Raw genomic sequence first — 16,743 nt, 5'->3', positions numbered from 1 at the left:
TGATCTGCCGAGTGAATTACACGCCCCCCCCCCCCCCCCCCCCCCGGGCACAATCGGTGAATGAAATCCGCGCTATTAATAAACCCGTCTCCCGAAGCGAGGCGGGTTCGCTTGCGCCATGAGCGGTTCGGACGGGCTGTGTGTTCTGCTGGGTACACTGGTGCTCTCTGCCGGTCTGACCTTGGTTGTGTTCGGTTTTTTCAGCTTCTTTCCTCCGAGGAAGAAAAATCAGGCGCCGGATTTAACCAACAAAGCAGGTAGCCGGTATTTCTAAATTATTATTATTATTATTATTATTATTATTATTATTATTATTATTATTGTTTAATTGCTTTCTAAAAAGAAGGAATTGTTTTATTATTAAAATCTGTTGAGACGGTTTATAATTGAGACGCATATTTCTTAACGGGTTCAAATCTCAGTCATACATTGAAGGTAACATTTTAAGTCGCTGTGTAAGCAGACAAACGTTTCGGCGATAGCGCCTGCACAGCACGCAGGAAATCGCTAACCGAAACGTGTGTCTGCTTGACTTGTGACGTGTTGTTTAACCCCTGAAGGTACAGAAGAAATCGAGCGCTGGCTGATCAAAACGGTTTCTTCCTAAAAACACAATTGGGAGAGCGAGTCGAGGAGGAAACTGACCTTTCCGACAACCCGTCAGTGCATTTTAAACCCTGACGATCGTGCAAAACCTCGTTGCAGTAATTAAACATTAGTGTATATATATATATATATATATATATATATATATATATATATATATATATATATATATATATATATATATATTATTCGCGTGGACCTGTCAGTTGAAGTCGTTTAAGAGTTCACATGAGATTTTAGCCTGCGGTTCTGTATGGCGCTGGCAGCGCGCTGAGTCATTGCCTTGCACAGCCCTGCAGTCTTAGCGGAGAGACAGCAGCTATATTTATGTATTTTTATACATTAAATCCGTATGCAACCATTCTACAAGTGTCCAGTCTTTTAGAAAGTGTAAAATGACAGGCATATTGGCAATGCATAGATTGACAGCGTCCTATTTTGAGGACAGTGAAGTAATTAGACGCACCAGTGAAATTTCATTTTCCGCCTTCATATTTAATACTGAGGCGTCATATCTGAAGGGCAGTATTTGGAGAATTACCAGCTACACACTTCGACTTAACGTTTGCGGGTAACAAGATTAGAGCATGATATTCTAACAGTGTAGTTAAAGGGGAAATTTAAATAACGTAGATGCCGGCCAGTTAAAAATGATTACTTAGCCTTGACCTGGAATGACGCCACGACACGCCCCCTTTTAAAAGTCCCGTACTGGGGATTCCGGACAGGTGCGTTGCCTTGGTTTCCCCCGAATTTCCAAATATAAAAATCTCTCCGAATTTAAAACCGTTTTCAAAATTACATTCTTCAGTGCTCCGGTCACCAGATTAGTTTTGGCACAAGGCAAATGTACATTTCAATAACGAGCCCTGTGTAATTCTTACTATGGTTTGTTTTGTATTATTGATAGCACAGCAAAAAAAAACTGTTTATGTAAATAATTAAAATAAATAAAATCAGGGACGGCACATTTAAATTCGTGTTTATCATGAGGGATGATGATGAGGAGGAGCCATTGCAGAAGCTCTGGACAGCAGTCAGCGTGCGCAACACCGCTCGCTTGGAGACCCCCATTCAACCGATTGAATGAACCCGGAGTGAGATTATTATTATTATTATTATTATTATTATTATTATTATTATTATTATTATTATTACCCACGCTGCCACTGGCGCCCCGGTTACGATGGACACGGATGAAGATGATGACTGTTTTGAAGATTCAGGTCTGTTACGCGTGCAAAGTTTTATATATAGGGCTATGTATATATGCGACGTTTGTCAATTTTTTTACCTGTTCAGTTTAAGACAGGCAAAAGCAATTTAAGAAATAATTTATATACAGTACCCATATTATCCTATTTCACATAGGTATTTTAAATTTTAAAAAGACATTTGCCGCACCATAACAAACCCACTGGGCTGTGCGTGCGTGTGAAAGGCCCCTTTGCTTTTCCATCCGTCTCTGCTGAAGCGGGTATCCCTCGACAATGAGAGGCGGCTCTCGATGTTTCCTGGCGGATGCACACGAAGCAAAACGAGGTTGGGAATTAAATGCAGTAAGGGGGGTGGGTTCTGTCGTTCGAAACAGAACCGTGCGGTTCCTTTACGCATCCTATGGATCCCTCGACGTTAACGTTCTATCCCGAACCCGAACCCGAACCCACACACCGATAGGCGAGTTATGTTAGGGGAAGCCTGGCGCACGCAGTTCAGTTTAATCCCCGTTCGGTTTTATTGTTAAACCGTGATACAGTGGAACCATGTGCTTGCAACAGCACGGGGATGGACCGCGTTGGTCAGCACTTCATTGAAACGTTTAACTATCATTGGTGAGTTACATGCTGGTCTCAATAGAGAGCTAATTCAGGGATGGGAATAAGACTCCGATTGCATAGCAGTGTCACCCAGTCCAGGTGTTTACTACCAGCCTGATTAGCCCACAGTGTGTCTAGGTAACAAGCTCAGGTGCGTCATATTATTAAACTCCTAGTGAAACCAGGAATGGATCAGACTGCTGTGCAGCGGGAGGCTTAGTTCCATCCCTATATTAATGTGTCAGTGTGTCTCCTTTGACTGAAGTAATTCAAATGAAACTCAAAGCAGTGCCGTGTGCTTCTCTCCTCCTCCCCCTCCCCCTCTCCGTGGGCTCGTAACACATGTTAAATTTAGAACGGGGAGGCGGGACCGATGTAAGGAGACCCTCCCATGAGTCCCCCTGCTCTGTGGGTCTCGCTGTCTGTGTCTCTGTTTCCAGTCTAGCAGCTAGCAGGAAAGCTTACCATTCTCTCTGTGTCTGTCTGCCTGTGTCAGGGAGAAAAACTCACTTCTGTGTCTCTCTGTTCTCTCAGAATCCGAGGCCATGTCGAGCCACGCTGGCAAGCACAGCGATACCACCAAACTGGGGGTGGGCAAGGCTATAGCCGTGCTCACTTCTGGGGGCGATGCTCAAGGTAAGGGAAGGGGGTAGGGTGGTACCCCTTTCAGACTTTTAGTTTAAAGTTAATGTGAAGCTTTGTAATGATTTTGCTATAGGAGGTCAATTTGCCTGTGATTTACCCATAAGGGGGAGGAATATACAGTCGTGTGCAAATGTATCAGAACACCTCAAGATGCGTCATTGATATCCTCTATATACCTGCCTGCATGAAAACCTCTGGGTGCGAGAATTCACATTACCGCTCAGTATGATATAGAAATAACAGGCACTCCTGTGTGAAAATGTCAGACCGCTTTGTACTTTAATCAGGCATCTTCAACAACTTCTAAAACGTCTCCTGCGTTTTACCACGTGTGGCTCTGTGTTCCTTTTCTTTTGCTGTTTTAAATTGAATGCATGTGTGGCCTATTAAAGCCATCAGTTAAATGACACAGTCACTGATTTGCCTATTTTGACAGTTTCCAAGATCTTCAGTTCCAGTGCTTTGATTTCATATGCACAACAAATCAAAACCACAGAAGCTACGAAGGAGATAGCGCTGGGCTGCAGTGTGGAAGGCAGGGGGTTTGAGGAGCTCAGTGGTTAGATAAAGAAAGCGCTGGGCTGCAGTGTGGAAGGCAGGGGGTTTGAGGAGCTCAGTGGTTAGATAAAGAAAGCGCTGGGCTGCAGTGTGGAAGGCAGGGGGTTTGAGGAGCTCAGTGGTTAGATAAAGAAAGCGCTGGGCTGCAGTGTGGAAGGCAGGGGGTTTGAGGAGCTCAGGGGTTAGATAAAGAAAGCGCTGGGCTGCAGTGTGGAAGGCAGGGGGTTTGAGGAGCTCAGTGCTGTGGAGTGCTTGCAAGTTGCATGACTAAGATTTCTTGTTTAGTCTCAAGCCTCTCTCTCTGTCTCTCTCTGCGGTTTGACCTTCTGTTATTTGGGTCTAACTTTAGCTGCTCTGCCCTTTAGCTGGTATTCAGTGTGAGGTGTCGGGCTGTGGGCCAGCGTCTCAGCTGCTGTGATAATCCACACAGGGCAGGTGTAATGCGATCCCGGGCTTACAGTACAGAGTGTGTCTCTGACTGCGATGTTCCTGGGGCGATATCGACATGACAATCCCTCACCGATATATCTCTGATCCATCGATCCTCTCCTCTCTCTCTCTCTCTCTCTCTCACGTGTGTGTGTGTTTCTCTCTCTCTCTCTCTCTCTTTCTCTCTCTCTCTCTCTCTCTCTCTCTCTCTCTCTCCTCTGTCTCTCTGCTCTCGCAGGGATGAATGCTGCAGTCCGTGCTGCAGTGAGAGTGGGGATCTACACTGGAGCCAAAGTGTTCTTCGTGCATGAGGTCTGTACCCCCCAAACTCCACACAGCAGACCCATGCTGGCTGCACCCCACTATAATATAACATGGATGGAAATGAGACTCTCGTTGCACAGCAGTGTGATCCATTCCTGGTTTGACTATGAGTTTAATAATAAGACACACCTGCGCTTGTTACCTACACACACTGGGGATGATCAAGCTCATAGCAGTAAAACCTGGACTGGGTGAATCTGCTGTGCAATAGGAGTCTTATTTCCAGCCCTGAATAAGACTGCAGTCGCATAGCAGCTTGATCCACTCCTGGTTTCAATACAAAATAAAATAAAGAGAGACTTTGTTTTTAGCGCTGGCCAGGCAGCTAATTCGGGTTCGATTGCATCGCTGTGTCTGACGGCCCTGTCCTGGTTTGCAGGGGTACCAGGGGCTGGTGGACGGGGGAGACAATATTCGGGAGGCGACCTGGGAGAGCGTGTCCATGATGCTGCAGCTGGTGAGTGATTGGGAAGGGGGGGGGGGTGCAAATACTTTCCCAGTCTCTGGCCCGTGGGACTGCAGGTCCAGACCTTTGCAGTGACCTTTGCGGTGACCTTTGTGGTGACATTTAGCGCTCCCGCGGCCGGGCCGAGGCTGTAACGGGATCGGGGGGGGGGGGGGGGTCAGCCCAAATACCACGATTTGAAAGAGGGAGGAGGGAGAGTCACCCTGCAGACAGGACGTGCGCACACACACACACACACACACTCACAAACACACGCACACTCACAAACACACGCACACTCACAAACACACGCACACACACACTCACAAACACACGCACACACACACACACACTGAGATATACACACACACACACACTCACAAACACACGCACACACACACACTCACAAACACACGCACACACACTGAGACACACACACACACACACTCACAAACACACGCACACACACTGAGACAAACAAACGCACACACACACACTCACAAACACACGCACACACACTGAGACAAACAAACGCACACACACACACTCACAAACACACGCACACACACTGAGACAAACAAACGCACACACACACACTCACAAACACACACACACACACAAACACACGCACACACACGCACACACACTGAGACACACACACTCACAAACACACACACACACACACACACTCACAAACACACGCACACACACACACACTCACAAACACACGCACACACACTGAGATATACACACACTCACAAACACACGCACACACACACACAAACACACGCACACACACACACACTCACAAACACACGCACACACACTGAGATATACACAAACACACACACACACACACACACACACACACACACACACACTCACAAACACACGCACACACACACACACTCACAAACACACGCACACACACTGAGATATACACAAACACACGCACACACACACACACACACACAAACACACGCACACACGCACACACACACACACTGAGATTTGTGGGGACTTCTCATTGACTCTCACTATATTTTTTTATTTACTATTTCTAACTCCAGTCAGACAAAAACTCCACACAGGGTGAAAGTCGACAACTTTTCAAAAGAATATTATTCCTAAATATTGATCCGGATGGTTTACGCACCCCTGTCACTGGTAGAATCCAAAACGTTTTCTTTATTAAAATAATAAAATACAAGGCTGCAGGGTTTTGCATTTCTCCTCTGCTTCTCTGCTCTTGCCTCGCAGGGGGGCACGGTGATTGGCAGCGCCCGCTGTCAGGAGTTTCGTACCCGGGCGGGGCGCACCCAGGCTGCCTGTAACCTGGTGACGAGGGGCATCACCAACCTGTGTGTGATCGGGGGGGACGGCAGCCTCACTGGAGCCAACGAGTTCCGCTGTGAATGGAGTGGGCATCTCGCTGAGCTGGTCAAGACAGGTACAACAGAGAGAGAGCCACGCTGAGAGACGAGACACAGCAAACACCCACCAACACAGCAACACTGCACACACCCAGAAACACTGCACACACCCAGCAAACACACAGCAACACACAGCAACACCACACACACCCAGAAACACCGCACACACACAGCAAACACACAGCAACACACAGAAACACACAGAAACACACAGAAACACACAGCAACACAGCACTCACCCAGAAACACTGCACACACACACTGAGACCAACACAGAAACACAGCTCAGAACTCTTTCTTTCTTTCTTTCTTTCTTTCTTTCTTTCTCTCTCTCTCTCTCTTTCTTTCTTTCTCTCCCCCCTCTCTCTCTCTCTCTCTTTCTTTCTTTCTCTCCCCCTCTCTCTCTCTCTCTCTCTCTCTCTCTCTCTCTCTTTCTTTCTTTCTTTCTTTCTTTCTTTCTTTCTTTCTCTCTCTCTCTCTCTCTCTCTCTCTCTTTCTCTCTTTCTCTCTCTCTCTCTCTCTCTCTCTGTCTCCCCCCCTCCCTCTCTCAGGTAAGATCTCGATGGAGCAGGCGAAGTTCTCCTCTCACCTCAACATCGTGGGGATGGTCGGCTCCATCGATAATGATTTCTGCGGCACGGACATGACGATCGGCACGGACTCAGCGCTGCATCGCATCATGGAGGTGGTAGACGCCATCACCACGACGGCACAGAGGTACCCGCGGGGCGCGCTGCCGCTGCGGGGAGGGCTGGGGCGCCTCCAGGCAAGCGGGCTGCTTTTGGAAAAGCCATCCTGGTGGGGTGGGGTTTTTTCCATCGTTTCTTTTCTGTCTTGTGGTATAAAATGAATGAAATGAAGCCCAGATACACTTGCCTTGCGTTTTCGTCTAAAGAGCAGTTGCACAGACGCTCAAGAGTTTTTTTTTTTTTTAACTGCTGTGTTTGAGTCTCTGTTGGTGTGGCTGACTGGTTTCATCCCTCTCTCTCTCAGCCACCAGAGGACCTTCATACTGGAAGTGATGGGACGGCACTGTGGGTGAGTCTCTCCTCGCTCTCTCTCTCCACTCTGTCCCACTGTCTTGCTCCACTCTCTCTATTTCCTCTCTCCTCTCTCTTTCCTCTCCCCTCTCTCTCTTTCCTCTCTCCTCTCTCTCTTTCCTCTCTCCTCTCCTCTCTCCTCTCTCTCTTTCCTCTCTCCTCTCCTCTCTCCTCTCTCTCTCCACTGTCCCACTGTCTTGCTCCCCTCTCTCTCTTTCCTCTCTCCTCTCTCTTTCCTCTCCCCTCTCTCTCTTTCCTCTCTCCTCTCTCTGTCTCTTCTCTCTCGCTTGGTTCAATTTCCAGTGCTGCTGAATTCTAGCTCAACCCTTCTTCAGTGTGCAGCGTCACTGACAGGTCCCTGTTGCTCTTGTTAACTCTGTGTCCTGTGTCTCTCAGGTCCCTGCTGCTCTTGTTAACTCTGTGTCCTGTGTCTCTCAGGTACCTCGCTCTGGTCACTGCTCTGTCCTGCGGGGCGGACTGGGTCTTCATTCCTGAGATGCCCCCGGAGGACGACTGGGAGGATCATCTGTGCAGGAGGCTGACCGAGGTGAGGGGGGCTGGCTGGGGTCACGCAGTGTGTGTCTCTCTCTCTCTCTCTCTCTCTCTCTCTCTCTCTCTCTCTCTCTCTCACCTCTCCTGGTTCGTCCCGCAGACTCGGAGTCGAGGGTCTCGTCTGAACGTGCTCATCGTGGCAGAGGGAGCGATTGACAAGCATGGCAAACCCATCAGCTCTGACATGGTGAAGGATGTGAGTGCGGGGTTTCCACAGTAACTGCACTGCACAGGGAAGCACAGAGAGGTCTGGTAAAGCATAGGGAAGCATTGTAAAGCACAGAGAGGTCTGGTAAAGCATAGGGAAGCATTGTAAAGCGCAGAGAGGTCTGGTAAAGCATAGGGAAGCATTGTAAAGCACAGAGAGGTCTGGTAAAGCATAGGGAAGCATTGTAAAGCACAGAGAGGGATGGTAAAGCATAGGGAAGCATTGTAAAGCACAGAGAGGTCTGGTAAAGCATAGGGAAGCATTGTAAAGCACAGAGAGGTCTGATAAAGCATAGGGAAGCATTGTAAAGCACAGAGAGGTGTGGTAAAGCATAGGGAAGCATTGTAAAGCACAGAGAGGTCTGGTAAAGCATAGGGAAGCATTGTAAAGCACAGAGAGGTCTGGTAAAGCATAGGGAAGCATTGTAAAGCACAGAGAGGTCTGGTAAAGCATAGGGAAGCATTGTAAAGCACAGAGAGGTATGGTAAAGCATAGGGAAGCATTGTAAAGCACAGAGAGGTCTGGTAAAGCATAGGGAAGCATTGTAAAGCACAGAGAGGTATGGTAAAGCATAGGGAAGCATTGTAAAGCACAGAGAGGTCTGGTAAAGCATAGGGAAGCATTGTAAAGCACAGAGAGGTCTGGTAAAGCATAGGGAAGCATTGTAAAGCACAGAGAGGTCTGGTAAAGCATAGGGAAGCATTGTAAAGCACAGAGAGGTCTGGTAAAGCATATTAAAAAACAAACCATGGTAAACTAACTAATCTCTCTCTCTCTCTCTCTCTTTCTCTCAGCTGGTGGTGAAGAGACTGGGGTACGACACTCGTGTGACAATCCTGGGGCACGTGCAGAGAGGGGGGACCCCCTCCGCATTCGACCGCATCCTGGTACGAGCACCGACACACACCCCCCTCACCCTTTCACCTTTAACTTCCTGCGGGGTGTAGCAGGGGATAGGTCAAGAAACTAAAGTACCCAAACCTCAGAATTAGTAACAAATCTGTAGATGAATAAGATGAAGTTAGCCCCCCCCTTCTCTCTCTCTCTCGCTCTCTCGCTCTCTCGTGTCTCAGGGCAGTAGGATGGGGGTGGAGGCAGTCATGGCCCTGCTAGATGCCACTCCAGAGACCCCTGCCTGTGTGGTCAGTCTGTCCGGAAACCAGGCAGTCAGACTGCCACTCATGGAGTGTGTGCAAGTGGTGAGGACTCCGTCTGTGTGTCTGTCTGTGTGTCTGTCTGTGTGTCACTGTGTGTCTGTCTGTCTGTCTGTGTGTGTGTGTGTCTCTCTGTGTGTCTGTCTGTCTGTGTGTGTGTGTCTCTCCGTCTGTGTGTCTGTCTGTGTGTCTGTCTGTCTGTCTGTCTGTGTGTGTGTGTCTCTCTGTGTGTCTGTGTGTCTGTGTGTGTGTGTCTGTCTGTCTGTGTGTGTGTCTGTCTCTCTTTCTCTCTCTCTCACTGTGTCTGACTCCCTCTCTGTGTCTCTGTCTCTATATAATGAGTTTGACGAGCCCTCTCGTGTGTTTCAGACGAAGGATGTGACCCGGGCGATGGCAGAGGGCAGGTTTGATGACGCTATCAAGCTGAGAGGAAGGTAATGCTCTCTGCTCGGTGCTTTGGAGTGTAACTCTGTGCTCTACTCGCTCTCCTCTCGCGTGCTGTGGAGTGTAACTCTGTGCTCTACTCGCTCTCCTCTCGCGTGCTGTGGAGTGTAACTCTGTGCTCTACTCACTCTCCTCTCGCGTGCTGTGGAGTGTAACTCTGTGCTCTACTCGCTCTCCTCTCGCGTGCTGTGGAGTGTAACTCTGTGCTCTACTCGCTCTCCTCTCGCGTGCTGTGGAGTGTAACTCTGTGCTCTACTCGCTCTCCTCTCGCGTGCTGTGGAGTGTAACTCTGTGCTCTACTCGCTCTCCTCTCGCGTGCTGTGGAGTGTAACTCTGTGCTCTACTCACTCTCCTCTCGCGTGCTGTGGAGTGTAACTCTGTGCTCTACTCGCTCCCCACTCACTCGCCTCCCTCTCATTGCCACAGGAGCTTCGAGAACAACTGGAACACGTACAAGCTCCTGGCTCACATTCGCCCTCCAGAGGATAAGGTAGGGATGGCAGCTCTGGAACTGAGGGGAGACTCACCACTGTAATAAATTATTATTATTATTATTATAATAATTTTATATAATAATATTCAGTATCATGCCATGATTATTTGACCTCCCCCCTCCTCTCCTCCTCTCTCTCTCAATTTCAATTCCAGTATCTGATCAGTTTCACACGGGCTGTGTTCAGTAACTCCCTCCCTCTCCCTCTCTCTCAGAGTAACTTCAACATCGCTGTGGTGAATGTGGGCGCTCCCTGTGCTGGGATGAACGCAGCGGTCAGATCCACCGTGCGGATCGGGATCATCCAGGGGCACCACATGCTGTCCGTGCACGACGGCTTCGAGGGGCTGGCTAGAGGACAGGTGCTGCACAGCGTGCCTTATTGCTCTTATTGGGGGGTTGTGCGAATTTCTTCCTCTTCAAAAAATATGTCATTTAAAGTATTCAGAAATGTAATTCAGGGCTGGAAATAAGACTCCTATTGCACAGCAGTTTCACCCAGTCCAGGTTTTACTACCACAACCCCAATGTATAGGTACAAAGCTCAGACGTGTCCTATTAAACTCCTAGCAAAACCAGGAATGGCTCACACTGTGATGCAACGGGAGTCTTATTCCCATCCCTAATGTACGATGAAATACATTTTTCTCTAAAAGCATTGAGGAATGTTCTGATCTGTGATGTCAGTAGGGAATGATCTGGAGTTTATTACTTCACAGATTGAGCCGATCGGGTGGAACGATGTTGGGGGCTGGACTGGGAAAGGGGGTTCGAACCTGGGCACGAAGCGGTAAGACACCAGCCTTGCAACAACACCACCCTTTTTATTTATTTTTGTTTTGTTTAATAGCGCTGGTTCAAGTAATCAGAATAAGTTAACTCTGTTATCACTGTTTGGGTGGCATTTGTGATTAGGATTGGGGGTCAATTTCTAGTTTACTGGACTAATAAACAGTGACTTCCATTGAAGTCGCTTGTTGCTGGTTTTGATCAGTGATGTGTTGGAAGTGATTCAAAGGGAATGGGAATTGATTTCAGTGATAATGCTATCAAAGCTAGTAAGAGGTAAGAGAATGGATTTTAAAGAGGCCGCGGTTAGCACTGATTTAAATGAGATGTTGTAAATTGTATGTGTGTCTCTCTCTGTGCGTGTGTGTGCGTGAATGTGTCTCTGTGTGCGTGTGTCTCTGTGTGCGTGTGTCTCTGTGTGTGTGTGTCTCTGTGCGTGCGTGTCTCTCTGTGCGTGCGTGTCTCTCTGTGCATGTGTGTGTCTCTGTGCGTGTGTGTGTCTGTGCGTGTGTGTCTCTCTGTGCATGTGTCTCTGTGTGTGTGTGTGTCTCTGTGCGTGTGTGTGTCTCTGTGCGTGTGTGTGTCTCTGTGCGTGTGTGTCTCTCTGTGCATGTGTCTCTGTGTGTGTGTGTGTCTCTGTGCATGTGTGTCTCTCTGTGTGTGTGTGTCTCTCTCTGTGCATGTGCGTATCTCTCTGTGCGTGTCTCCCCGCAGGGTCATGCCTGGGAAGTACATGGATGAGATCAGCCTCACAATCAGCAAGTTCAATATCCACGCGCTGGTGATCATCGGGGGCTTCGAGGTACGGCACAGGCAGCCTCTGGAACTGCACAGAGTTCACACAAACTGTGTAACAATTTCTAAAAAGAAAAACCATGACTGACCTATAGAGTGAAATCCTCCTCCCTCTCCCTGTCCTCCCTCTCCCTGTCACTGTCCCTGTCACTGTCCCTGTCCCTGTGCTCCCTCTCCCTGTTCTCCCTCTCCCTGTCACTGTCCCTGTCCCTGTGCTCCCTCTCCCTGTCCTCCCTCTCCCTGTCACTGTCCCTGTTCCTGTCCTCCCTCTCCCTGTCTCTGTCCCTGTGCTCCCTCTCCCTCTCCCTCTCCCTGTCCCTGTGCTCCCTGTCCAGGCGTACACGGGCAGTCTGGAGCTGGTTGCGGGGCGGGAGCGCTACGAGGAGCTCTGCATCCCGCTGGTGGTGATCCCAGCGACCGTGTCCAACAACGTGCCGGGATCCGACTTCAGCATCGGAGCCGACACCGCGCTCAACACCATCACCATGGTGAGACACGCACACGCACTGCTCAACACCATCACCATGGTGAGACACGCACTGCTCAACACCATCACCATGGTGAGACACGCACTGCTCAACACCATCACCATGGTGAGACACGCACTGCTCAACACCATCACCATGGTGAGACACGCACTGCTCAACACCATCACCATGGTGAGACACGCACTGCTCAACACCATCACCATGGTGAGACACACACACTGCTCAACACCATCACCATGGTGAGACACGCACTGCTCAACACCATCACCATGGTGAGACACGCACTGCTCAACACCATCACCATGGTGAGACACGCACACCGCGCTCAACACCATCACCATGGTGAGACACGCACTGCTCAACACCATCACCATGGTGAGACACACAGAGAAAGAAATAGAGAGACACACAGACATACATAGAGATACACACAGGGATAGAGACACACCTACAGACAGATGTGTATTTTACAGTCTCCCCTCTCTCTCTCTCTCTCTCTCTCTCTCTGCAGACCTGTGATCGGATCAAGCAGTCTGCAGCAGGTACCAAGCGCAGGGTCTTCATCGTTGAAACCATGGGCGGGTACTGCGGTTATCTAGCAACCATGGCGGGCCTGGCCTCCGGAGCGGACGCTGCCTACATCTTCGAGGACCCCTTCTCAATCCACGACCTCGAGGTGCCGTCCTTGGAGCCGCCTGCACAGAAAGGGCTTGGGTTCCTAAAACATCACGTGCAAATCTAGCAGTTATTAGAGTAATTAGAAACTCGAAGGGTCTCCCCTGGTAAAGGAACGGCCGCATGGTGTGCAGGGGGGAGTCACATAGTCAGGGGATCGCAGGGGTCCCCGAGGGTCTCCCCTGGTAAAGGCACGGCCGCGTGGTGTGCAGGGGGGAGTCACACAGTCAGGGGAGCGCAGGGGTCCCCGAGGGTCTCCCATGGTAAAGGCACGGCCACGTGGTGTGCAGGGGGGAGTCACACAGTCAGGGGAGCGCAGGGGTCCCCAAGGGTCTCCCCTGGTAAAGGCACGGCTGCGTGGTGTGCAGGGGGGAGTCACACAGTCAGGGGAGCGCAGGGGTCCCCGAGGGTCTCCCCTGGTAAAAGCACAGCCCTGTGTTGTGCAGGGGGGAGTCGCACAGTCATGTCTCCCCTGACTCCTATTGCACAGCAGTTTCACCCATTCCAGGTTTTACTAGGAGCTTGATTACCCCCAGTGTATCGGTAACAAGCTCAGGTGTGTCGTATTAAACTCTCAGACCAGGGACTCCTTGTGTCTGCAGGTGAACGTGGAGCATCTCATTGAGAAGATGAAGACCACTGTGAAGAGAGGCCTGATCCTCAGGTATGTAACCCACAGAGAAAGCCTTTCCAATAAAACATCTGTCTGCCTGCTGCCGGGGAGTCGAACTCCAGTCCTTGAGCTCCGCAGGGTCTGCTGCTTTTCATTTATATCACATAGATTTATATGAACACCATTTTAGATCTTTTATTTAACATTGTGTAATCAAAGAAACTACAACATGAGATCGCAAGTAGCCATATAATTGTAGTACAGTATTTCATGTTAGATTTCAAAGTGTCACGTTTTTCAATTGTCAGTTTTTGGTTATGTGGAAAGCTACAAAGCGGTGTGCAATTCAGTGTGTGAACGTGACATTGTTCAGCAGGTTTCATTCGACTTTATGAAGCAAAGCGAGTGTGTTCTGCAGGGTGATGCAGAGCTGTTGGTCGTAGCTGGGTGTTTATGCGAGTTTGTGTGTTTCTGTAGGAATGAGAAATGCAATCTGAACTACACCACTGACTTCCTCTTCAATCTGTACTCCGAGGAGGGGCGGGGCACGTTCGACTGCAGGAAGAACGTCCTGGGACACATGCAACAGGTACGGTCCCACCCCCTCCCGCTGCTGCACCCAGCCCTGGGGTTCAGAACTCCCCTCAATTAACTGTGGTATTTAAATGATGTCTCTGTGTCTCTGTCTCTCTCGCTCTCACTCTTTCTGTACAGGGCGGGACCCCCACTCCCTTCGACAGGAATTTCGGCACCAAGCTGGGGGCGAAGGCGGTCCTGTGGCTGAGTGACAAGCTGAAGGAATGTTGCAGACACGGTGAGTGAAGGTCTGAATGGCCTCCTCGCCTTGGGCAGCAGTGTGGAGTAGTGGTTAGGGCTCTGGACTCTTGACCAGAGGGTTGTGGGTTCAATCCCTGGTGGGGGGGACACTGCTGCTGTACCCTTGAGCAAGGTACTTTACCTAGATTGCTCCAGTAAAAACCCAACTGTATAAATGGGTAACTGTATGTAAAAATAATGTGATATCTTGTAACAATTGTAAGTCGACATGGATAAGGGCGTCTGCTAAGAAATAAATAATAATAATAATAATAATAATAAATAAGCTGGAAAGCAGACTCGTGTTGCATAGCAGTTTCACCCATTCCAGGTTTTACTTCCAGCTTGATCAGCCCCCAGTGTGTCTAGGTAACAAGCTCAGGTGCGTCTTATTAAACTCTTACCAAAACCAGAAATGGATTAAAGTGCTGTGCAATGGTGAGTGTCATTCAGGGATGGAAATAACCCCCTCCCCCCTCTGTCTCCCCCTGCAGGGCGTGTCTTTGCTAACACCCCGGACTCCGCCTGCGTTCTCGGCATGAAAAAGAGGAACCTCGTTTTTCAGCCTGTCTCCGAACTGAAGGAACAGACAGATTTCGAGTGAGTCCTTATGCCGTGAAAGGCGCTATATAAGAATGGGAGGCTTGGGGGGTCCCGTGGTTAGAGATAGGGGCTTGTTACCAGGAGGTTCCCGGGTTCAAATCCCAGCTCAGCCACTGACTCACTGTGCGTGACCCTGTGCAAGTCACTGAACCTCCTTGTGCTCCGTCCTTCGGATGAGACTTAAAACAAACGAGGTCCTGTTGGAAGTGACTCCGCAGCAGCAGTTGTTGATGATGCATAGTTCCCCCGCTAGTCTCTGCAAGTCGCTTTGGATAAAAGCGTCTGCTCAGTGACTCGTTAATCATTTGGATTGATCGACTGACTGATTTTGTCCTCCGCCAGGCACCGTATCCCCAAGCAGGAATGGTGGCTCACGCTGAGGCCCATCCTGAAGATCCTGGCGAAGTACAAGATCGACTTCCACTACACGGAGAAAGCACACCTAGAACACATCCTCCGCAAGAGGCTGTCTGCAGAGAAGAAAGTGTGAAGCCCTCCCTGAGAGAGCCAGGGAGCCAGGGAGCCATCACAAACACAGTGTGCTGGTACTGCAATACCTACAGAGTGTACAGCAGGTTAAACTCCCCGAGGCAGACTTCAAAAATGTTTTTCATACGCAATAAACAGGCTTGCAAATATTTATGGCTTTACAGTAATCTAATGTAATCTAATATAATACACAGTAATCTAATCTAATGTAATCTAATGTAATCTAATATAATATACACACACACCAAGCTTTGCCAACATTTGCGTTCACCTTCAGACTTAATAAACTTAGACAATCGCTTGACCGGACTCTTTGTGTTTGTGGGTTTGTTTTGTGAATTTATCTGAATCGCAAGTCGTTTTTTTTTTTTTTTTTCTGGTTTTAATAAGTTATCTGTCGTTCTGTTTGGAAAGCGTGTTCTTTATTTTTTTCATTTACTGATTAACTTCCTCTACAGAGCAGCTGCAGCCTCTGATCCTCTCCCATGCTCTCCCTCAACCCTCCCTCCTTTATTTAACTGTGTGTTTGCAGAGCTGTCTGAGCACTGAAGCACAGGCAGCTCCACTGCAGCTTCACTCGCATGCATTGCATACAGATTGTCACGAGCTGAGAATCAAAAGACGAAACGAGTCTGTGAAATCTTAAAACGAGCTGCAGCACAGACACCAGGACCAGAGGACACACCGTTGGAAAGTGGAGACAGACTTAGGACAGAGGGAAGGAGACACTTCTTCACACAGAGAGAGGGGTGAGGGGGTGGAATGGGCTACCTAGCCACGCTGTTGAGGCAGAATCGCTGGGATCCGACTTGACAGAGTGAATCTCACAAGCTGGACCGGACTGCTCGAGGAGCCACACTGTAATCTGTAGCTCCTCCGTGCAGGTGTGAAGCTGAGAGTCCCGCTGTCACAGGCCCCTGTCTCTGTGTGAACCGCGCAGGTGAATGCAAGCCATTTCTAATAACATTCAGACAGACAAAGTGTTCTGTTGATAAGCAGGAGGGAGGAGTTGTCATTTTCCAAAGAGAAATAATTCATTAATAAGTAGGGGTCCCGAATTATTGGCGGGGTGCCATTGTTATAACTGTTTAACTTTTCTGAGCGCCGTGATTGGACAGAGCTCCCCTTGTTGGCTCTGTGATTGGTCCAATTAGACTATATAAGCAGGTGGTGTGACTGTGCTCAGCACTGGTCCTGCAGGATATCCACAATGAAGCTCGCCTTCCTGACCGCTCTGTGCCTTTCCATCAGCCTTGCTGGTAAGTGACAGCTTTCTCATTCCCTTCAATTAATAAGCAATCTAGCATTAGAAACGCTTGACTCGGTT

The 16,743-nt window shown here is 49.1% G+C and overlaps 1 protein-coding gene across 2 annotated transcripts; it reads left to right on the top strand.

Moving 5' to 3' along the window:
* The first annotated feature begins 89 nt into the window (after positions 1-89).
* Positions 90-15,725, top strand: LOC117962686 (ATP-dependent 6-phosphofructokinase, muscle type-like). 2 transcript variants are annotated; one of them, XM_059013076.1, is made up of 24 exons: positions 90-257; positions 1,773-1,832; positions 2,958-3,059; positions 4,294-4,367; positions 4,759-4,836; positions 6,085-6,274; positions 6,809-6,974; positions 7,251-7,295; positions 7,736-7,844; positions 7,950-8,045; positions 8,852-8,944; positions 9,131-9,256; positions 9,581-9,645; positions 10,082-10,145; positions 10,364-10,510; positions 10,868-10,938; positions 11,652-11,739; positions 12,068-12,220; positions 12,732-12,896; positions 13,498-13,559; positions 13,986-14,097; positions 14,223-14,322; positions 14,819-14,924; positions 15,270-15,725. In XM_059013076.1, the coding sequence occupies exons 1-24, from the start codon at positions 119-121 to the stop codon at positions 15,415-15,417; spliced, it is 2,559 nt and encodes an 852-aa protein (XP_058869059.1). In that variant the 5' UTR covers positions 90-118; the 3' UTR covers positions 15,418-15,725. The 2 variants fall into 2 exon arrangements, with proteins under 2 accessions (XP_058869059.1, XP_058869060.1); XM_059013077.1 differs by lacking the exon at positions 1,773-1,832 and having other exon boundaries at positions 91-257.
* Positions 15,726-16,743: the final 1,018 nt, after the last annotated feature.

This window comes from Acipenser ruthenus, chromosome 45, assembly GCF_902713425.1.
Source record: "Acipenser ruthenus chromosome 45, fAciRut3.2 maternal haplotype, whole genome shotgun sequence".
Taxonomy (NCBI): Eukaryota; Metazoa; Chordata; class Actinopteri; order Acipenseriformes; family Acipenseridae; genus Acipenser; species Acipenser ruthenus.
Note: the sequence above shows the minus strand (reverse complement) of the source record. Positions and strands in the feature narration are given on the sequence as shown.